At 40.0% G+C, this 24,046-nt stretch overlaps 1 protein-coding gene across 3 annotated transcripts in view; it reads right to left on the bottom strand.

The window, feature by feature from the left end:
- The window catches only part of LOC125398095 (zona pellucida sperm-binding protein 3 receptor-like), a 51,218-nt gene that overhangs the window by 19,854 nt on the left and 7,318 nt on the right, over nucleotides 1-24,046 (bottom strand). For 2 of the 3 annotated variants that reach the window (XM_048430638.3, XM_048430640.3), the window contains exons 2-6: nucleotides 18,548-18,821; nucleotides 17,466-17,645; nucleotides 13,855-13,954; nucleotides 1,774-1,859; nucleotides 1,409-1,603 (exon numbers count right to left, since the gene is read on the bottom strand). In XM_048430638.3, the coding sequence (XP_048286595.3) occupies nucleotides 1,409-1,603; nucleotides 1,774-1,859; nucleotides 13,855-13,954; nucleotides 17,466-17,645; nucleotides 18,548-18,770 (784 nt within the window). In that variant the 5' untranslated portion in view covers nucleotides 18,771-18,821. The remainder of the gene's footprint in view (nucleotides 1-1,408; nucleotides 1,604-1,773; nucleotides 1,860-13,854; nucleotides 13,955-17,465; nucleotides 17,646-18,547; nucleotides 18,822-24,046) is intronic. The other variant, XM_048430639.3, reaches the window with a different exon arrangement.

Here is a 24,046-nt window from a genome sequence, read left to right as displayed (position 1 = left end):
AAAAAAAGTTTAGAAATATCTAAATATTGAAGCCTAGACTCCAAGTCTCCAAATCTTTCCAATATTGTGGTGTATGGTGTTGTTTCCAGAATGTCTTGGTGGGAGATCACCAGCCTATAGTGATGGCACAGGTCAGGGAGTGACGGAGCATCAGAGACCTGACCCTCACAGCAGAGGACAAATACCACCCCATATCCCAGGCCCCACCCAACCAGACCCTATCATTTCTGCCACCTATGCCTCCCTATTTCTCTCCATACCACCGCAGGGATGCAACAGAAGCCCCTTCTCTTTTAGGTGGTAGTGACCGATGTCTGTCAGCCACATTCTGTCCCACTTCCAACTGGCCCTGAAGTGCCTTCCCTTCACCTTCTGAAAGTGGGCTCTTCAGAGATGCTTTGCCGATGACTTAACACAACCCCACTTGTGACTTTGCGCCCCACGGTAGAACTAGAGCCCGACATACAGTGGTGGTAGTGAGGGAGCTATGGACACACTCAAGTACAAGGTCACCAGACTCTCGCTGGAGAAGCCAGCTGCTGTTCCTGGGTCCCCTCCCTAGCGGCACGTGATCTTGCAGACAGTGGATGTAGGAAGGGAAAGATTAACTGAAAACTGTACTGCAGGATCCGGCTTCCGTGAGGTCGCCATTCAGAATGGGGCGGGACTTGGTCGCGATACAGCTGCTATGGAGCCAATGGCCCTCTATGGGTAACTTCTTCCTGAGGCTCTGGAGCCACTCTGCAAGCATGCCTAAGGAGCTCATATTGGCATGCGCCACCACCGCCCAGCTTGATATCAGCACTCGGGAGGCAGAGGCAGGCAGATCTCTGTGAGTTCGAGGCCAGCCTGGTCTACGAGAGCTAGTTCCAGGACAGGCTCTGAAGCTACAGAAACCCTGTCTCAAAAAACCAAAAAAAGAAAGAAAAAAGAGCTCATATTGGTCCCACCGATATGTTGTGTCCATTGGTGCCCATCTGGGGGGAACAGATGTGTGTCTGTACAACTCTGTGACACACTGACACACCAGGCGTTTCCTCATCTGCTTCTTGCCAACACTTGCAGTCTCAGCTTCTGTCTTATTTGATTGTACAAGTTTGGCCATCGAGGCCTGAGGATCATCTGAAGAAGGCTGGTCACTATGTAAATGTGAGCTTGTGTAAGAAGTTTCCCTGGGTTAGCAATGCAGTAATAGAGATTTTGCAGAAATCTTTTAGGATTGTAATGTAGATTATTATCAGATAATCTATAGCATTCTAATGAATGTAGCATAATGGCTGAACAAATGAATTGCCTCTTTATTACAATCATTACTTTATATTTCACTGCTGTCACTACCCCCATACACGTTTCTTATTCTTATGAATAAAGGAGAACAGCTGAGTGTAGAATTCACCCCAGGACTTACTTTGACAGGCGGGAGGGCTTGGGCTCCAAACACCTACTGTTTTGTTGACCACAGTGCAGACGATGGAGGCATTGCCAAGGAGCGTGAAGTTGGGGTCACAGCTGTAGGTGACGGAGGAGCCATATGTGTAAAGATCTTCATCTCGGCCGCTGTGTTTCCCATTGCTGATGTCTGGAGGGGACTCACACGTGACAACTTAGATGAGTAAGGAGAGAGAAAGGAGTGATCAGGAAAGGTATCACTGCACATCCAAAAGTCTGTCAATTGCAAATGAAGGCCAAGGAGGCCACAGACACACAGCAGTTAGTGTATAACGCAGTGTAAGTGTCGTATTATCTTTCCAGAAAAAAAACGTCTTTACTTACTTACACATTCTGGGAGAGGATCACTCCAGTCAACTCCTTTACCTTGGACCACACACCGACTAGTTGCTGAGCCCATCAAAAGGTATCTGAAAGACAGGTCAAAGGTTTATCTGGAATCTTTAGTTTACTCTAGACTCAAGGTTTTGAACAAATACAATTTTACTCATCATTTTAAAGTAGAGCAACGAATGTTCTATTGATCACTAATCACCATTAGCGCCGTCTCGAGGCTCCTCAATTTCATCCTATGGAGCAGGGGTTCATCTTCTCAAGCTACAACTTCTTTCACCCATTTGTGACAATTGACTAAGTTTTCTAAGTGTTTGTAATGCAACCAATAGAAAGACCACATGTCAGTTTTGTTGCTATAATTGTTTTTAAACGAAGTACAACTAGGTTGTAGAAGATTAAAAATATTTGAAATTTTCCCACACATTAGTATAAAAGACCACAGTACATCAATAGGAACATCAGCTGCCCCAGCCACCATGACAATCAGTGTGGACAATTGTAACATGATGGCCAGCTTGTTGGGGTTTCTGTCCTGGTCGGTACCCCACAGCTGGCAAGTCCCAAAGAAAATCACACAGAGTCTACATTAGGTTATAAACTGATTAGCCCATTAGCTCAGTCTTCTTATTAACTAATTCTTACATCTTACAGTAACCCATAATTCTTGTCTGTGTTAGCCATGTGGCTCAGTACCTTTTCCAGCAGGGCAGGTTACATCTTGCTTCTCTATGGTCTGGGCAGGAATGGAGGAATGGGTTTCCTCTTTCCTAGCCTTCTTCTGTTCTTATTGCCCCACCTCTACTTCCTGTCTGGTTGACCCGCCTCTACTTCCTGCCTGGCTAATCAGTGTTTTATTAAAATACATGATTGACAGAATACAGATAATTCTCCCGCACCAGACAATTTCTCAAACTATCACATGACCCAGCTGTATCGCTACTGGGTATTTACCCAAAAGTCTCCAAGTCAACATACAGCGATACTTTCATGTCAATGTTTAGAGAATCACTATTCATAACAATTAAGTAATAGAACCAGCATAGGTATCTGAAAACTGCAAAATAGATAAATAAAAAGAATTATGTGGACTTAATACAAATTTTTCATCAATAAAGACTAATTAATTCATTAATCTTTATAATAATGAATTAGTCTAATAAAGACTAGTTAATTTTTAGGAAAATGAAATGCAACCAGAGATGATCAGATTGAATGAATTAGGTCAGGCTTAGCAAGACAAATATTACAAATTTTCTTTTTTTTTCCCACAGGTTCTAAGTTTATTTATTCATCAACTGAACATTTCACTGGTTGTTCACAATTTTACAGAATTAAAAATAAATTGGTTATATGCATCTGCATAAAGGGCTTCTTTGGATGAAAGTTTTTTGGGTTTTTTTGTTTTTTTTTTTTTTTACAAATTTTCTCTATACCAATTACCTATACTGCTTGGGGGTTTATGGCACTCCACTAACCAACACTTGAAAAGAGTTAAACTATTCTGGGCTATTTCTTTGTTAGCCTATAGTGTCTAGTAGGGGCATTGTCACCCTGTCACAGGGAAACTCTTTTTAAACTTTTTTAACATCTGTGTACATTTCAGGAAACATTCCATTCTCTTTATGTAGGGAAATCTTTTTAAATTATTCTGAAACACAAACAAAAAATTAGGGCAGAAAAATGGACGTAACTAACTTTTGACTACAAAAACTGAACATCACAATGTATTTATTCTTCCAAAGAAGAAAACAACCAATTTAAAGTTATATAGAAAAGAGAACAAGTAAATTATTTCTAAAGGAATACTGACAAATATCATGCAGTAAAACTTAAAAGATGGGATACTAAAGCCAGCAAAAGACACAAAAAAGAATCTAGGGGCCAATTCCCTTGTTGGACTTAGATGAAATTTTTCTCAATAAAACATTCATAAATGAAGTTGAAAACACATTAAATATCCAACATCATGGCCACATTGGTTTCATTTTAGGAACTAAAGGCTGGTTCAACATATACAAATCAATAAATGCAATTAAATACAGAAGGGAACCAAGAACAGAAATCATACGATTGTCTCAAAAGATGCTAAAAATGTTCTTGACTTTTCTTCATAATAAAAACTTCAAAAGAAACTAAAAATACAAACAGCATATTTTAGTGAATGAAGTCTATATGTGGGAAATCCATAGCCAACAGCTTATTAAAAGGGAGAAAACAGAAAGCATGTCTTTTAAAACCAAAAGCAAGACAAAAGAATACCCTCCTCATTATTACTCTATGTGGTGCTTAAAGTTCTAGCTACAGCAACAATTCAAGACAAGGAAATAAAAAGGATATAAAGCAAACAAATGAAAAAGTTTCATTGTTTGCAGATGACATGATCTTGTACCACCAACTCTAACCAGAGAACTCCTAGACCTAACCAGAACTTTCAGTAAGCAGTAGAGTGCAAAATCAGATTACAAAACCCAGGAGGTTTCCTATAGACAAATGACAAAGTTGTCAGGGAAGAAATCCCTTTCATGACATGTTTTTGTTGTTATTGTTGTTTTGTTTTGTTTTAAATCCTAGGAATAAGCTTATCCAAGGAAATAAAAGGCCAGTGGGATGGAATTTTAAAAACGATGAAGAAAGAAATTGAGGATGAACCAACAATGTAAAGGCCTCCCATGCTCATGGGCTGGCAGAATTAATATTGTTGAAATGATCATTTACAAATATGTGGTGGTTTAAATGAGAATAGTCCCCATAGGATCCCAAATGTTTGAACAATTGGTCCCCAGTTGGGAGAACTGTTTGAGAGTATTAGAAAGTGTGGCTTTACTGGGGGTGGGGGATGCCATTCTCAGATGGGTCCTTCTGCCTTGTGTTTGAAGATCAAGACGTGAGCTCTCAGCTACTGCTCCAACACCGTGCCTGCCTGCCTGCTGTCAACCTTCCTGACAAAGGATGGACATAGACTCATCCGCTGAAACTGTAAGCCCTCAATAAACTCTTCTTACATGGCATTGGCCATGGTGTCTTATCAGAGCAATGAAAAAGTAGGATGTGATTCCCATCAAAAACCTTATTCATCACAGAAATAGACAAATATGAAAATTCACATGGAAATACAAACAGCCAAGCAGTCAAAGCCATCCTTAACAAAAAGAAAATTATGTTCATAGCTGCACTATTTGTAATAGCCAGAACATGGAAACAACCTAGGTACCCCTCAATAGAAGAATGGTTAAAAAAGGTGTGGAACATATACACATTAGAGTTTTACTCAGCGGTAAAAAAAAAAAAAATGACATCTTGAATTTTGCATGCAAAATGGATGGAAATAGAAAACGCTTTACTGAGTTAGGTAACCCAGACCCAAAAAGAGGAATATGGTATGTTCTCACTCATAAGTGGATTCTAGCCATAGTTAAAGGTCTTTGAGTCTATAATTCATGATCCTAGAGAAGCTAAATAAGAAGGTGAACCTGAAGAAAATCATATAGCTATCCTCCTGGGTATTAGAAGTAGACAAGATTGCCAGGCAAACTTGGGTGCACGGGGGGGGGGGGGGGGGGGGAGTAAGGAGAGATGGTTAGGGAGAGGGGAGGGGGCAGGATTGGGGATGGCTTGGGGGAATGGGAGGGGGAGGGAGGAAGGATGGTTATGGGAGTAGGGAAGTTTATATCTTATATCTCAACTAAGGGAGCCATTTTAGGCTTTGCAAGAGACTTGATTCTGGAGGGGTTTCCAGGCCCAAGGAGAGGTCCCCAGATTGTTCCCTGGGCAGCAGAGGAGAGGGTGCCTGAACTGGCCTTGGCCCATAACCATACTGATGAATATTTTGCATGTCACCACAGAACCTGCATCTGGCGAAGGATGGAGATAGAGACAGAGACACATACTGGAACACTGGACTTAACTCCCTAGGTCCAAATGAGAAGTAGAGGGAGGGAGATCGTGAGCAAGGAAGGTAGAACCAGAGGGAACCTTCATCCAACGATGGATGGAGATAGAGACGGAGACCCACATTGTAACACTGGACTGAGCCCCCAAGGTCCAAATGATGAGCAGAAGAAAGGAGAACATGAAAAAGGAAGTCAGGACCGCGAAGGGTGCATTCACCCACTGATCCAAGGGGACTGATCGAATGAGAGCTCACCAAGGCCAGCTGGACTGGGACTGAACAAGCATGTGATCAAACCGGATTCTCTGAATGTGGCTGACATGGGGGCTGACTGAGAAGCCATTGACAATGGCACTGGGTCTTGTTTCGTCTGCATGTACTGGCTTTTTGGGATCCTGGTCTGTTTGGATGCTCACCTTCCTGGACCTGGAGGGATGGGGGGAGGAACTTGGACTTCCCACAGGGCAGGAAACCCTGACTGCTCTTGGGATTGGAGAGGGAGGAGGAGAGGGAGTGGGGGGAGCGGGAAGGTATTGGGAGGAGGAGAGGAAGTGGAAATTCTTATAAATAAATAAATAAGGAAAAAAAAAGAAAATTCTAGGGGTGTCACAATAATTGATCTCAGAGCCAAGGTAATAAAGCAAGAATGGGGTAGTGCACACATAAACCCACACTGCTTCAACTGCTCAATGTTTGGCAGTGCTGAAAAAAAAAAAGAAAAAAAGCATGCATTGGAGAAAAGACAGGTTCTTCAACAAGCGGTGCTAGGGAAATTGTGTCCCCATTTACAGAAGAATAAAACTAGATCCCTACTCACTCTGTATGAAATCCAAGAAGTAGAAGAAGCGCTCTTAAACTGCTAGGGTAAACAGGTAAAACACACTTCAAGATAGGAGAATAGACAAAGGTTTTTTGCAAAATTACTCTAATGACTCATAAAGCAATCCCACAAATTGACCATTGGGATTGCATGAAGTTAAAGAGCGCTGTACTGTGACGGCAATATAGTACAGAAAGCTGACTGAAGAGAGGATGTGAGAGAATCTCGGGCAATTGTACATTCAACAGGGGATTCAAATCCATAAATGGGAAATAAATTCGTCTTCAAAGAATGAAGTACAAATAATCAATAGCTATAAGAGCTTGTCCCACATCCTTAGCCATCGAGAAATACTAATTAAAACTACACTGAGATTCCACCCCATCCTAGTAAGAATAACTATTATAGTGAGGAAGTGTGTGTGTGTTCAAATAATTGAGTTTTAATCGGTCCTAATGATTGGAATTATTTCAATTGCAGGAAATTAGATTGAAATGAAGAACGTTATATTAAGCAATACGCAAATTAAGCCTCAGAAACACAAATATCCCATATATATATATATATATCATGACATATATATATGACATATATGTCATATGATATATATATATGACAGTAGAAGGATGAGTAGGAGAAAAAGTAGGAGGAAATAAGTATGAAAACAAGAATTATTAAAATAAAAAGAAGGAACTTATTGTATGAACGTATAAACACACTAAAATTGTTGAATAAGAAGCCTCTAAGTAGACCCGATATATCTTAAAGTTAAGATATTGTCTTAAAATGTTTTATTTTATATTATTAAAATAAATGTTTACTTTTAAAAAACATTTTATTTATGTATTTGTGGGGAATCATGCATGTAAATCTGGAGATAAGAGGACAACTTGCAGGAATAAGCTCTGTCCTTCTACCATGTTGGTTTGGCAGACATATTAGAAAAAATATTGATACAAATATACATGAAAATATCATAAAATTACTTTTGGGGAGGGTAACTCCATAATATCAACTTTTCCTAAAATAATCATCATAAAATTAAATGTAAATTGAAAGAACAGTACTCAACTTCATTTGGAGAAGCAAAAAAACCAGGATAGCCAAAACAATCCTGTATGATAAAAGAACTTCTGGAGGCATCACAATCCCTGACTTCAAACTCTACTACAGAGCTACAGTACTGAAAACAGCCTGGTACTGGCATAAGAACAGATAGGAAGACCAATGGAACCAAATAGAAGACCGGGATATCAATCCACACATTTTCAAACACCTGATATTTGATAAAGAAGCAAAAAATATGTTCCACACCTTTTTTAACCATTCTTCTGTTGAGGGGCACCTAGGCTGTTTCCAGGTTCTGGCTATTACAAATAGTGCTGCTATGAACATAGTAGAACAAATGCTTTTGTAGTATGTTAAGGAATCTCTAGGGTATATTCCCAAGAGTGGAATTGCTGGGTCCTGAGAGAGGTTGACTCCCAGTTTCCTGAGAAACCGCCACACTGATTTCCACAGTGGCTGCACAAATTTGCATTCCCACCAACAATGGATGAGTGTTCCCCTCATTCCACATCCTCTCCAGCATAGGCTATCATTGGTGTTTTTGAGTTTGGCTATTCTGACAGGTGAAAAACAATGACATCTTGAATTTTGCATGCAAATGGATGGAAATAGAAAACGCTTTACTGAGTGAGGTAAGCCAGACCCAAAAAGAGGAACATGGTATGTATTCACTCATAAGTGGATTCTAACCATAATTAAAGGTCTTTGAGCCTATTATTCGTGATCCTAGAGAAGCTAAATAAGAAGATGAACCTGATGAAGATTATTTAGCTATCCGCCAGGAGGTAGGAAATAGACAAGAGTCCCAGGTAACCTCGGGTGCATGGGGGGGGGTGGGAGGGTTGTCGGAAAGGGAGAGGGTTAGAGAGAAGGGAGTAGGGGAGGATTGGGGAAAGATCGGGGGACTGGGATGGGGGCGGGAGGGAGGAAGGATGGATATGGGATCAGGCAAGTATATACCTCAACTAAGGGAATCATTTTAGGGTTTACAAGAGACTTGATTATAAAGGGGATCCCCGGTCCAAGGAGAGATCCCCAGATGGTTCTCTGGACAGAGGAGAGGGTGCCTGAACCGGCCTTGGCCCACAACCATACTGATGAATATTTTGCATGTCACCATAGAACCCTCATCTGGCGATGGATGGAGATGGAGGCGGAGAACCACGTTGGAACACTGGATCTAGCTCCCTAGGTCCAAATAAGAGGCAGAAGGAAAGAGAACGTGAGCAAAGAAGGCAAGGGCAGAGGAAACCTTCATCCGACGTTGGATGGCGATACAGATGGAGACCCATTTTGGAACACCGAACTGAGCACTCCACGGTCCAAATGAGGAACAGAAAGATGAAGAAAATTAAAAAAGTAATCAGGACTGCGAGGGATGCGAGCACCCACTGATACAAGGGAACTGATATAATGAGAGTTCACCAAGGCCTGTTGGACTGGGACTGAACGAGGACGTGATCCAACCAGATTCTCTGAATGTGGCTGGCCCGGAGCCTTTTTGAAAAGCCATTGACAACGACACTGGGACTTGCTTCCTCTGCATATACTGGATTTTGGCGCTCCAGTCTGTTTAGACTCTCACCTTTCCTGGACCTGGAGGGAGGGGGGAGGAACTTGAACTTCCCACAGGGCAGGAAACCCTGACTGCTCTAGGGGATGGAGAGGGAGGAGGAGAGGGAGTGGGGGGAGTGGGAGGGTGTTGGGAGGAGGGGCTGAAATGGAAACTTTTATAATTTAATAAAAAAACAAAAACAAAAACAAAAAAAAAGCAAAAAATATCAAATGGAAAAAAGAAAGCATACTTAACAAGTTGTGCTGGCATAAATGGATATCAACATGTAGAAAAATGAAAACAGATCCATGTCTATCACCTTGCACAAAACTCAAGTCCAAATAGATCAAAGACCTCAATATAAAGCCAGCCACACTGAACCTTATAGAAGACAAAGTGGGAAGTACACTTGAACACATTGGCACAGGGAACCACTTCCTAAATAGAACCCCAGCAGCACAGACACTGAGAGAAACAATAAATGGGACCTCCTGAAACTGACAAGGTCAACAAGACAAAATGACAGCCTACAGAATGGGAAAAGATCTTCACTAACCCCACATCAGACAGAAGTCTGATATCCAAAATATACAAAGAACTCAGGAAATTGGACACCAAAAGATCACATAATCCAATAAAAAAAAATACAGACCTAAACAGAGAACTCTCAATAGAGGAATCTAAAATGGCTGAAAGACACTTAAGGAAATGTTCAACATCCTTAGTCATCAGAGAAATGAAAATCAAAACAACTCTGAGATTCCATCTTATACCTGTAAGAATGTCCAAGATCAAAAACACTGATGACAACTTATGCTGGAGATGTTTTGGGGAAAAGGGAACACTTCTGCATTGTTGGTGTGAATGCAAGCTGGTACAACCCCTTTGGATGTCAGTGTGGTGATTTTTCAGAAAATTAGGAAACAACCTTCCTCAAGACCCAGTAATACCACTTTTGGGTATATACCCAAAGGAAGCCCAATTGTGCCACAAGGACAGTGCTCAACTATGTTCATAGCAGCTTTATCTGTCACAACCAGAACCTGGAAACAACCTAAATTCCCCTCTATTGAAGAATAGATAAGAAAAATGTGGTACATTTACACAATGGAGTACTACACAGCAGAAAAAATAATGACAGCTTGAATTTTGCAGGAAAATGGATGGAGCTAGAAAACATTATTTTGAGTGAAGTAACCCAAACCCAGAAAGACAATTATCACATGTACTCACTCATAGGTAGCTTTTAAACATAAAGCAAAGAAAGTCAGCCTACAAACCATAATCCCAGAGAACTTAGACAACAATGTGGACACTAAGAGAAGCTTACATAGATAATCTACATGGAAAGTAGAAAATATAAAAAGACAAGATCTTCTGAATAAATTGGGAGCATAGGGACCTTGGGGGAGGACTAAAGGGGGGGTGGGAGAGGCAGGGAAGGGAGCAGAGAAAAATGTAGAGCTCAATAAATATCAATAAAAATATTTTAAAAATCAGAAAGCTGGCTATAGAGACTTAAAGACTGAGTGCTGGCTGCTGTCCCAGAGGACCCCAGTTTGGTTCCCAGCACCACTGTCAGGCAGCTTATGGCCAACTGTAACTCTAACTCCAGGGTATCCGACACCCTCTCTGGCTTTTGTGGACATACAGAAGTGGCATAAACTTATATGGTGCATGCTCATATAAACAGTCGTGCACGCATGCGCGCACACACACACACAAATAAAAATAAATCTTAAAGAAAAAAGAAAAAGATATTGACACAAATATACATGAAAAAATCATGAAATATATTATTTTGGGGGAGGGTAACTCCATAACACCAACTTCTTCAAAAATTATTATCATAAAATTAAATGTAAAATATAAACCTATAGAATGTTTAGGAAAAACAAGAAACATGGAGAGCCACAAGTACACCTTTGGATCCAGAAGATAGTGGACCAATGCTCTGTTTTGCAGCTCTGGGTGGGAGTGGCAGGCTCCTGAGTTACATGGTACTTTTTGTCCATGTGGTGCCGGAAGTACCCCTGGTTTCCTGTGCAAGGTTCTCAGTATGGTTCGAAAGACAGTCTGTGCCGTAGGACCTACTGGGTAAGGTAGGTCTGAGGGAAGAATTCAAAATTGACACCAAAGGACTGTTTCATGAAAGAAACACTGCTGAACTGGATCTCATCAAAATTAAAATCCCTTTCTTTATAAAAGATCTTGTGAAAATGATGGGGGGGGGGGGAAACCCTCGTCATCTGGAAGGAAACTTCAAAATTTACATAGTAAATTCCGGAATATGCAAAGAATTCTAAGCATAAAAGGAAAGCATCAAACAATCCCGTTGGAAAATGGGAGAGAGAGAGACAGCCAGATACTTTACTGAAATATGCCCATGGGATGTAGCAGAGGAAAACAAGACCATTACCTCCTACAGAAATGCACGTTTAAAGCCCTATGACATTTGTAACGATAAAATGCCATGGCACCAACAAATGCTGGTGTGGATAATAAAGGTGACTTAAAACTTAAACACTATATTGTTAACCTAGTAATTGCATTCAAGAGATAGAACACCCAAGTTCAAACCAAAAATAAACAAATATATGTATGAGTGGTTACAAAACTTTCTTCATTAAAGACGAGAGGGAAACAAACAGTCAAGTGTCCATCAATGGCCGAGTAGTGATATCCCTTCTAGGCTGTGGAATATTACGGGGGCGGGGGGGGACGTGCAGCAGGACAGGGGAACCGTGCATGCACAAAATAACCTTGGTGGGTGTCCAGAGAATTATCCTTCACACTAAAATCAACCTCAAAAGGTTACATACTATGTGATTCTATTCATAGAACACTCTTGAAATGATGCAGTTGCAGACACAGACATCAGCAGATGGCAGAATGGAGGAAGAGGGGAGAAGGGAGGGTGAGTGTTGGAGACAAAGGGCTAACAATTATGTTGTAGCCATCCATCCCTTGACTGTGGCAACGGTTACACAAGTGCACACATTTGTCAGAAGTTATAAGCCATGTTCTCACAGAAACATGCATGTAAAGGAGGCGGACTCAATGTGTCCAACAGATTAGATGAATGTTTATTTTCCTGTTGGGATATGAAACTATAGCATACAAAATGTAACTTTGGGAGGCAGTGAAAACAGTATATGAAAATTTTGTACTATCATTTCTTATAAACAAATGGTTTGAGTAAATGAGTGTTTGGTTTTTATCACCTTAATAAACAAACATTCTAAAGTTGGATGAAATGCTCACTCTGAGAAGCGAATTGGAAGTTTGTTTTATAAATAGACATTGATTTTCATTATAAAAATGTTGACAGTCTATGAAGAGTCACTTGCCAAGCTTTATCGAAATGTCAGTGTGTCTCTTGTATAGAAACAGTGGTTCTCAACCTTCCAAATGCTGCAACCTTTAATACAGTTCCTTATGCTGTGCTGACCCTCAAACACCAAATCATTTCCTTTGCTACTTTATAACTTTAATTTTGTTACTGTTGTGAATCATAATGTAAATATTCGTGCTTTCCGATGGCCTTAGGCAACCCCTGTAAAAGGGTTGTTCTGTCCCCAAAAGGGTAACGTCCCATGGGTTAAGAACTACTGGTTTAGAACAACCATCCCATTCTTGGAGCTGTACCCTTTAGAAGTGTGTGTGTGTGTGTGTGTGTGTGTGTGTGTGTGTGTGTGTGTTATGCCATATCTAGAGAAAAGCGAATCTGAGAACAGTATGTAATAACATGAGATTGGAAATGCACAGACGTCTGTTTTCAGGGACCATTGACTAAATTGTGATGAGACTTCATCTGCTATAGTATGGCTATGGGATATCTCCCAAAGACTCAGATGTTTAAGGTGTGGTCCTGAGCTGGTCGATCTACTAGGAGAGATGAACAATTTAGAGTCTAATGGGAGTATATAGACCCGAAGTGTCAGGCTATTGAAGAATATATGAACACCTAGTCCCTTCTCACACCATGGGGTGACCAGTTTTACTGCACACACTTAGCACACCAGGATGATTACAACTACAGACTATAAACTGAAGCCTCTAGAGTCAATGCCAAACAGCTTTTTCCTCCTTTTAAATTGTTAATCACAGGTTTTTCTATCACAATAATGGAAAACTCATGCACTACACACAAGCAAATACATAATACAAATAGGGAATGAGCAAACAGTGGAAACAGGTGGAGCAAGTATCTCGGGTATATATTTAGCTTCATAATATGCCCTATGGCTTAATAAATATTTCATTCTCGTGGTTCTGGAGGCTGGAAGGTTAGGGGCTGGGGTTGAGTTCTAGTGGCTTCCCAGGTTGCAAAAAGATACAAAGGAAACCAGTTCTCACATACATCTTTTAAGCATGGAGGGGGCCTACATCCAAAGGGACTCATCTCCAGAAACCTTGCAAATGAAGATATGAATGTGGGTAAGTCAAGTCACATTCAGCACAAAGCAATGCAGTTAAGATGGGGGGAAACTAAAGTTCAAAACAGCATGTAAAGTCAAGTAACAGTGTATAAAAGGGGAGAAGACATTGGCGAAAGTATTTGTCCTCAGTTGTGTTCATTTAATAAATACTGAAAAGACAATCACAAACTAGTCAGGAGACAGAGAAGAAAGGATAAACACCACTGAGTTGAAGCAAGAACTTTCTAGATGTATACACTTATGCCTTATAAAACTAATTAAAAACATGGCTTCCAACTTGCCTTATCTCACTCACCCCTTTCCACAGCTGAAGTCTACGGTCGAACCCAAGAAAAGATCAGTTGTGATTTCTACTTTCCCATTGACCAACTCGCCCGGGTTTCTGCACCGTTTCTCTGGAGGAAAATTAAGCTGGTGATTAGTGATTTGAAATACTCACAAGATATAAAATTAGGGGAAAGGGAGGACTTAGTTTTGGACATCGGTGTTGGGTTTTGTCATAGAACTAGAAACAGGGTAAGCAAACGACTCCGCTCTATCACTCTTAGGCATACACCCCACACACGTTTCTCTATTCCTGCAGAGATACATCCACAACCACATTCACTGTCTCTCTATGCACAGTAGCAAGGAAGTGGAATCAACCTTGACATCCATCAGCTGCTGAAAGGATAATGAAAGTGTGGTACCTATACACCACGGAACATCACCCAGTTGTAGAGAAAAGCAAAGTTACGAGATTTACAGTCAAACGTGTGGAACTGGGAAAATTCTTACTGAGTAAAGTTTGCCAAGTCTCCTCCCCTAAAAACAAAACATGTCTTCTCTCAAATGTATATGCTAGCTTCAAATCTGCTCTCATGTGTGTTTAGTGGAAGCCAGGAAACCAGAAACAGGCCACTGAGGGATGCATTTAGGCAGGATGATAGTAGAATATAGGTGATGAACAAAGGGGGAAATCATAGGGACAGAAAGGTCCCAGTGGCTAGTGAGTGATGGGAATGGGGAAGTCAGGGAGAGGGTTAACCAAAGTGAAGAGTGTATGGAGAAATTACATGGGAAACTATGACCTTGCAACCCAAGTAAAAATATAATAAAAGAAAATAGTATAACACATGATAGGGAAAGAACAGGTATTCTGGGAGCAAATGGTTTAAGTGGAGATGGTGACCAGTGGGTGGAGGAAAGAAGGGCTATGAAGTAGGTTAATCATAACTAAGGATGTATGGAGAAGCCTTGCAAAACCCTACTAATTTGTAAGCGAGCATAACTTTAAAGGAGCTTAAACAGAATTACCCCAAGTGGGTGGACAATGCTGCTCCCAGAACACATGGGTTATTAGGTGAGCATCTCAACGCCAGGCTCAGGGAAACTTCCTGTGAGTTATAGGTTGGAAAATCCCAGAGGCGTACAAAACAATGAAGGTTCACCATAGCCATAGTAGGTAAGACCCTACTGCTGAAGATACCACACACATTGGCAACAGGATATAAAAGAAATAAATCTCCAATAAAGCAGGAAGCTTCTTCCCTGCTGGCTAGCTTTCAAGGTGCTGTACAGAGAAGACATTGCTGCTCTTTCCCAGCATTGGGCCTGTAGGACTGGCTTTGAAGTAGGCATGATTTGCCCACTGGTATAATAATAACATGCCTGTTATGGGGTAACCTAGATAAAGTGGATCTGAGGTCTGCTCTCCAAAAGAGAATTCATCCCTGGTATTGTAAACTTGGTTAAAAGTCCAAGGCTAGGAGAGGGTCCTAGGGTAAAACTTACTATTGTTTTTTTTGCTAAATGATCATGTTGTCAAACTGCTTTCTAAATATTTATGTTTATACCCATAAACCTGTGCTACTCTGAACTGTGATCAGAGGAGCTTTTTATTGAAGGGGGAAATGGTTAATACAGAGACTCGTAACTGTGTGAAGTATTGACAGTAAATGGGTGAGTGCTCGGCTGATGTGAGATGACCCTCTGGATGCTATGAATATGCTTTATTACCATTGGCTAATAAAGAAGCTGCTTTGTCATAGGGAAGGGCAGAATAGAACTAGGTGGGACAACTAAACTGATTGCTGGGAGAAAGAAGGCAGAGTCAGGGAAACACCATGTAGCTGCCAAAGGAGAAAGACACTAGAACCTTACTGGTAGGCCACAACATCATGGTGACACACAAACTCATAGAAATGAGTTAATTTAATATGTAAGAGCTGGCCAGAAATATACCTAAGCTATTGGCCAAACATTGCTGTAATTAATATAGTTTCTATGTGAATATTTGGGTCTGGGTGGTCAGGAAACAAACAGTCTCCATTTATGATATATGGAGCATTTATATCAACCTAAAACCCCACCCCTTAAAATTTAGCGGATGGTCAGGCAGTAATGGCACACACCTTTAATCCCAGCACTCGGGAGGCAGAAACAGGTAGATCTCTGTAAGTTCAAGACCATCCTGGTCTACAAGAGCTAGTTCCAAGATGGACTCCAACTCCAAAGCTATGGAGAAACACTGTCTTGAAAGAGACTTAGGGGACATTAGTAAAGAAACATCAGAAAGGATGTAGGAGCTTGAGGACAGGGAAGAGGATTGTGCAAGTCTATCTTCTGGACACGATAGCTATTGGACAAATGAACTCACCGCAGCTATGGTGACCAGGACAAGATCAAGCCAGTTGCCAGGTGGTGGTGGCGCACGCCTTTAATCCCAGCACTTGGCAGAGACAGGTGGATCTCTGTGAGTTTGAGGCCAGCCTGGTCTACAAGAGCTAGTTTCCAGGATTGGCTCCAAAGCTACAGAAAAACCTTGTCTTGAAAAACAAACAAACAAACCAAAAAACAAAACAAAAAAGATTAAAAGCCAGTTGAAAAATTCCAGTATGGAGTTGGGGAGTGGCTCTCTATGCCCCACCCTGACTGAGGTGGTTGATGGCTAGTGAGGCAAGGAGAACCATTTTACTCTGGGTGGTGTCCACTGGTAAGTTCTCATACACCAGTCCACGCCTCACATACGTGTACATACAGATACCTGGGCTCCATGGGTTATAGAAAGAATGGCATGAAGATGAGTGAGCTGTGAGGGGGGGAATGGGAACTCTAGAGAGGAACTGGAGTGCGTGGGACCAAGATGCAGGGTAGCCATGTACAAAACTTAGAGAATAAAATAAATGGAGAAGGCCACTTAATTAATTTCAACTTCTGTTTCCAGATAGCGCTGATGGTATATTCCAATGCTTGTTTCTTTCCCTGACTGACTGAATTGTTATTTTGAAGAAAAAATAAAAACAAATATATTGCCAGTTGTTATGAAATGCATTGAAAAGAAAAAAAAGTACTAGTTTAATTTGCTTTATTAAACCACTAATATAATGTAGAATATAACACATTTGGTGGGTTTTATACCTGAATATATACTTAAAATGTTTACCCTTATTCACAGTCAGAAGAAAATGGAAAATAGAATTTTAAATCCTTAGTGTTTTACAAATAGGATATGGAACACTCCCAACTTCCTTTTACCAAATAGTATAGTTAATGTTTATCTTTAAAAGTATTTATTTCGATCATTTCAGTAGTGTGTGTGTGTGTGTGTGTGTGTGTGTACGCATGCACGTGCACACACATGTGCGCATAGTGTACACAACAATGCATGTTGAGGCTAAAAGAAGATGGTGGAATGTCCTAGGAATTAGAGTTAGAGGTATTAACTGGGCACCAGGCTTGTTACACCGGTGCTGGGATCCACCCTGATCCTTTTGAAGGTTGTGCCATCTCTCCAGCCCCGGGCAATATTAATTTTTAATATAATTTTGTTCAAATGTTTTTTTTCCAACTTGAGGGATTTATTACATTTCTACAAGCACTTCCTGAGCAGAGTAAGTACAGGTGAGAATCCAGGTGGATACTCACTGACACAGAAGACGGCGTAGATCCACGAACCGTTTTCATCACAAGTAAGAAGGCTTGAATTGACTTTCCTGAAGCCATGGCGGCAGGCGTATTTCAGAATAGTTCCAGGGGAGAAGCTTGTCCCATACAACTGGTTGATTGGAGAAGCAAAGGGTAAACTGGGTGGAGGTCCACAATCACCTGGACCAAAATACAAGGGACACCACAAGCTGCATCTTGAGAGCCAGACCCTCGGCATTTGAGTAGTAATGTTTACAAAGCAAGGACCATGTTTCTTTTTCATCTTGACTCTCACTACCCCAAATCTCAAGGAACATAATAGATAATCACTGACGTGTGCTTTCCAACAATAATAATGATGACAATGAAGAAGGCATAGAAATTTCACCTACTCTTTCCTATTCAGTAGTATAAGTAAACTACTTATACTAAATTGTTTTTTCATTGTTTACATCTGCCTACTCAAAATACAGTCATCTATGTCATGCCAAATAATATTTTTTCTGACTTTGTAAGAATATATTTCATTATGCAAGATAAGCTGTCTCAGGAAGCAGAGATGAGAAGAAGTGTTTCATTTCTGTTCTCTTGGAGCTTTTGAATTTTGTATGAATCGTCTGCTTCTGAAATACTTTTCTAAATCATCACAATGTGAAGACTACATTAAATCCTTAGGCAAAAAATAGTCTTAATCCTACTTCCCTAGTAAGAATTATTAAATAAAATGCTAAATACCTTTTACATGGCCCAGTGAAATTTTCTGTATTTATTCTATATAAATTGTCAATTAAACAGTGGGGAATTTTTGTGGTCAGACTGGCAGATAATATATATTTATTTCTGGTCATAATTGCTTTGAATTTAGATTATTTGTAGATCTAAATAAATATCAAAAGCACCTAATGAAACCATCTTTAGTCAGGATTATAGCAAATTTTCCTAAATCCCAAGACATCTAATATACCCTACAATGTAAAAAATGTGTTTCCACTAGACATTGCTTCTTAAGGCAGGTATGTGATGGAATCATGGTGTAGTGACATCTGGCTTGTCCTCCTCTCCCCCCACCATCCATTACTTACCAAGAACAGGAGCCATCAGAACCGTGGCCAAGGTCATTTGGAAGAGAATTGAATGAGAGGTTTTCCATAGCTCCAGGAAGGACCAAGCTGTCTTTATCCCTTTTCTGTTGAGGGCGGAGCTCTTGGTGAGTGGATGCGAAGCTCTTGGAGAGCACATGATCTGACGCCTTTCCAGTACGCTTCTACCAGGAAAACTCATAGTCATTGGTCTGACGCTTGTCATCAAGCACTGAAAATAACATAGGAACTGTCTTCAAAGGAATTGTAACTGAGTCTACAAGAAAACATATTGAATACAAATATTTACAACATATAGCAGCTTCTATTGGCAAAATATACCCCAGAAACTTACTCAGAAGACCAGTTAATTCTATATGGAGAGCTAAGTGTAGGGCTTCTGGAAGTGGCTCCCTATGTGGTAAGTGTTACTCTCAAATCTAAAGTGGTGGGTACAGAATACTTTATTTTAAAATGGAAACCAAGTATAGACATAGTAGTAACAGAAAAAAATTGGAGGCATCTCTAGGACAATGTGGTCATCACTTTGATGAGTTAGAAGGTAGAAATTTTAATAGGAAGGTGTTGGTTGTTTGTTAAAAACAGGGAGAGGCTGATTAGAAGTAGATTTGCCTGGGTTATCAGTCCCAAGATTTGGAGTTTGTCCTCAGTGAACAGACAAACCTTTCTGTTGTTTTTGAGTGACTGTTCTTTCCTGACATCACAATGGCATATGTTTACAAGGTAGCATCAAAGAGAAAGAAGTGAGTGACAGGAAAGTTTACTTCAAACATATGTGCACTGAACATCAACACACCCATCTTATTGATAAATAATAATCAGCATCTTATTAATAAATTATTAATAAAATAAGAACTGCCTAATATTCAGGCACAGATAAGCCTCTCACAATGTTAGTGGACCATTTACCATTTCTCGCTAACGAACCATGGAGAAACATCAGAGCTAAATGACATTGTAGATAACAGAGATTTAATGGGCGTCTACAAAGTATGCCACTACCAGCCACAGGACATACATTGTTCTCAGAAGCCCATAAAATACTCTCTAATAAGCCCGGCGTGGTGGCACACACCTTTAATCCCTGCACACAAGAGGCAAAGGCAGGCAGATCTCTGTGAGTTCAAGGCTAGGCCAGCCAGTCTACAAGAGCTAGTTCCAGGACAGCTAGGGTTGTTACACAGAGAAGCCCAGTCTCAAAATATAAACAAGAAGGAAATGGATATCTAAAATTGCCTATATAAAAGCCAGAGATTATACATAAATAACTTGATGATATACTCATACATATTAATAAAACAGAACACACAAAACCTCAAATTAATAAGTGAAAAAAGTAATAAAGATAAGGGTAAACATTAAGAAAATAGAAATAAAAAGAACAATACAAAGATCAGCAATGTGGAGATGGCCAACCAGCTAGAGATAGGGAGGGAAGAGGAAGATTGAGAGAGACATAAACACCAAGAGGAAGAGATAAAACCCAAATTAACAAAATTAGAAATGAAAAAGCAAACATTACCAATGTGAAATTCAGAGGTTAATTGGACACACTTTGAAAGCTTTAAAATACTGAAGAAGACACTACACTATGAAAAGATCTCACCTCTCATAGGTCAGCAGAATCAATATTGTGAGAAAGGGAGATAAGCAACAAAATGGAAAATCTACAAAATATAGGTAACATTTCTATACATATCAGACCTACTGAATGATGAGAACATAAGTAATACAAGCAGACCTTAAGAGTAAAACTAATAAGAAGTCTCCCAACTGAAAAGAAGCATGGGCCTGAATGGTTTCTACCTTTATCCTTAAAGAAGCATTGACATCAGTGTTCCTCAAATTATACCATAAAATAGAAATGGAAAGGAAACTACAGAATTCATTTTACAGATCCAGTATTACAAAACCTGATAAAGAGATGTAGGGACAGAGGGTAAAATTATAGCTCAACCTCCCTGAAGAATGTGAACAAATAAATTCTCAATAAAAAACTTGAAATAACAATGACAGCTTACAATGGTCAATTTGTCTTTATTCCAAGGATGCAAGGGTAGTTCAACATACACAATTCAATAAATGTAAGGCAGAACATAAATTGACTTAAGTGCAGATGATGTAGGAGGGTCTTCTATCTATCTGTTGCTTTCATTGGTTAATTAACAAAGAAAACTGCTTGGCCTGATAGGTCAGAACATAGGAAGGTGGGGAAGACAGAACAAAATTGTGGGAGAAAGGAAGCAGAAACAGGCAGACGCCATGGAACCAGCCACCAGGTCAGACATGCTGAATCTTTCCCAGTAAGCCACCACCTCATGGTGCTACACAGATTATTAGAAATGGGTTAAAGAAGATGTGAGAGTTAGCCAGTAAGAGGCTAGAGCTAATGGGCCAGGTAGTGTTTAAAGGAATACAGTTTCCGTGCAATTATTTAGGGTAAAGCTAGTCAGGTGGCAGGCGGGAATGCAGCCTGCCATTACCTCTACATACAGAAATCACACAACTGTCTCACAGGTGCAGGAATAAAAAGCCACAATGAGTTCCACACACCTTCATGATAAAAGCCCCAAAGGGACTGAGAACAGAAAGAATATATCTCGACATATTAAAGGCTGTGTACAACAAACATATAGCCACATTTCACAACTGAGACCTTACTCTGTAACTCTGGACAAGATCAGGGCATCCACTTTCTCCACTCATATTCTTTAGAGCACTTGAAGAAATAAGAAAGAATAATATATTGCCAAAGCAATAATACAAGAAAAAGAAATTCAAATAATAGAAGTAATATTATCCCTATTTGTAGATGAGAGGAGCCTATAAATAAGAGGCTTTGATGCTCCACCCAAAAGTTCTTAGACCTGATAAGCACTGCAGAAATGCCATTGGATACAGAATCAACATGGAACATCAGCATTTTTTGAATATCAAGAATGAATGTGCCAAGAGAATCAGGAAAACAATCCATTCACAGCAGTTTCAAAAGTACTTAGGGAAAAAACGTAAGCATGGAGGCAAAAATACTCTGATGAAAATTTTAGAACAGTAGAAAAATGGAAAAAATATTAGAAAATGGAAAGACTTTCAATACTCATGTCCCAACAGAGTAGAAATCCCCATCAAAATTCCAAAGACATTCCTCACAGAACAAAAATAATGGGAAAAAAAGCCCTAAAATTCATATGGGAGCACAAAAGGCTCCAGATAGTAAACAAACAATTGAGCAAAAAGAGCAACGCAAGATGCATCATAATATCTGATTTCAAATTATACTAGATAGCCACAGTCACAGAAACAGCATGGTGCTGGCACAAAAGCAGACATGCAAACCAAGGGAGCAGAATCAAAGACCCAGAGCCAATCCCTCTTACATACACTTACCAGATTCTCAACAAAGGAACAAACAAACAAACAAATACACCGAAGAGAAGACAACCTCTTCAATAAACAGTGCCGGGAAAACCAGACACCCATGTGTTAGAGGAATGAAACTAGTTTCCTCTGTCTCAGACAACACAAAAGTCATTTCAGAATGAATTAAAGATTTTGTTTCAAGACAAGAAACTGACAACGCTAGAGGAAAGGTAAGAAAAAGGCCTCAGGGTATGGACGTGTTGCACAGATGTCTCACAACCTTAAAAAATAAAATAAAATTTTTAAAATGTCTTTTTGCAATATTAAGAATAAAGTACTTTTTTTTTGTTCCACCCTCGACAACATACACATAGCCTGTCTTTTAGATCTTAGCCTGTTTTAGCTTACTGTAGCAGTGTTTTTGGTGACTATTACCTGGCACTGGCATTTTTAAAAATTTATCTTAACCTAAACTATCTTGGAGATTTGTTATGCCCATTCTACGTGGTCACTTTTAATCAAGATGGTGATGAAATCATGTGGCATTTATTTTTTAACTTTAGTAAAATGGCGATCCAAAATTTAAAATGGAATTATGCCTTATGGGTTTTTTTTTAAATTACCCATGCATAGATTTTAAGTAAATAAAACATGGGTCTAACAAGGGGAGATCCATAATACAATTTTAGAGCCAGCTTTTTAATTAAAAAAAGCATATAGCAGTTTTAACATTATCCATACCAAAAAGTCATCTGAATTTATGTTAACCCAAATTTAATAACCAGAGCTTAAAAGTCTCAGCTCCATGCTTACAAGAAAGCTTATATAGACAAACTTTTTAACAAAACAAGCACATTTAGTATTTGTATGTATGAGAAACCATAGCAAACATAGTTTACATCTCTTTTTTTCTTGCTTTTTAAACAATATATCAAAATCTCTCTTGCTTATTAAACAATATAAAAACTCTTACCAAAGTCTTTCTTGTGGTCTTTTTTCAGTGGTATATGATGTATGGCTACAATATTTTAAACAAGAACAGAAACATGCATATCCTGTACTAGTATGAAACATTTGAGACCTACAGTAGTTTTTTATATATTTACATTAACCAGTAATAACTTGTAACCAGTCTCGATAAATGATGACAGATTTTTTTAACATATTGACCCATGGAGCCAAACCTAGGTCAGGTTTGACCAGAAGTTGAAGCATGCACCCCACAGGGTAGGCAGAGGGAACTCTTCCACCAGCATGGCGGGGGCAGGATGGTATGTAGCCCTGGGAGAGAAAAGATTGTTACCATCTCCAAGCTGTAGCAATTCACCCCAGATTCTCTATTTAGTGTTTGAAGTCCTATTGGGGTACATCTGCCCCCTACAACTGTGGCTGGCAGCCTTGCTACATAGCCCAGCCATTCATCCACACAAGCACACTGCCCCACAACCAGCAGCCTCGTGCTTGGGGTCAAGGCTGACTCCTTTTTATGAAATATACCCCTATGCTTATGCACCTATCTCTAAAGTCCTGCAAGTGATCACAATACCAAAGTCAAATAAGTCATGATTTGAGTCTTTCAAGGTCAGTCTAAGTCAGGACAAAACAATACACAGACACACAGGACAAAGAACAGGACAATGGCACCAAACCAAACCAAAGAGACAGCTTCAAGCTGTTTTGTGGGTGTGACCCACCCCTCTATCACAATGAGACCCTGCTATCTGTGTGTCTCTACAGAGAAATGACCACCCATGTGTCTCCCCAAGGTGTGGGAGAATTGTCTGTATTCTGTCAATCATATTTTAAATAAATGCTGATTGGCCAGGCAGGAAGTATAGGAGGGAAAATCAGACAGGAAGTAGAGATGGAGCAAAGAGAATGGGAGTGTTTTGGGAAGCAGGAAGCTCCCTCCCCAGTTCTGCCCAGACCATCGGAGAAGCAAGATGTAAGCTGCCCCGCTGAGAAAGGTATTGAGCTGTGTGATAAAAATAACGGGCTAAAATAAGTTATAAGAGCTAACAAGTAGCCTGAGCTAAGGGCCAATCAGTTTATAATCTTATGGAGCCCTCTGTGTGATTTTCTTTGGGGCTTGCTAGCTGTGGGGTACTGGGCGGGAGAGAT

This window comes from Myodes glareolus, chromosome 5 (genome assembly GCF_982192425.1).
Source record: "Myodes glareolus chromosome 5, mMyoGla1.1, whole genome shotgun sequence".
NCBI classification, from domain to species: domain Eukaryota; kingdom Metazoa; phylum Chordata; class Mammalia; order Rodentia; family Cricetidae; genus Myodes; species Myodes glareolus.
Note: the sequence above shows the minus strand (reverse complement) of the source record. Positions and strands in the feature narration are given on the sequence as shown.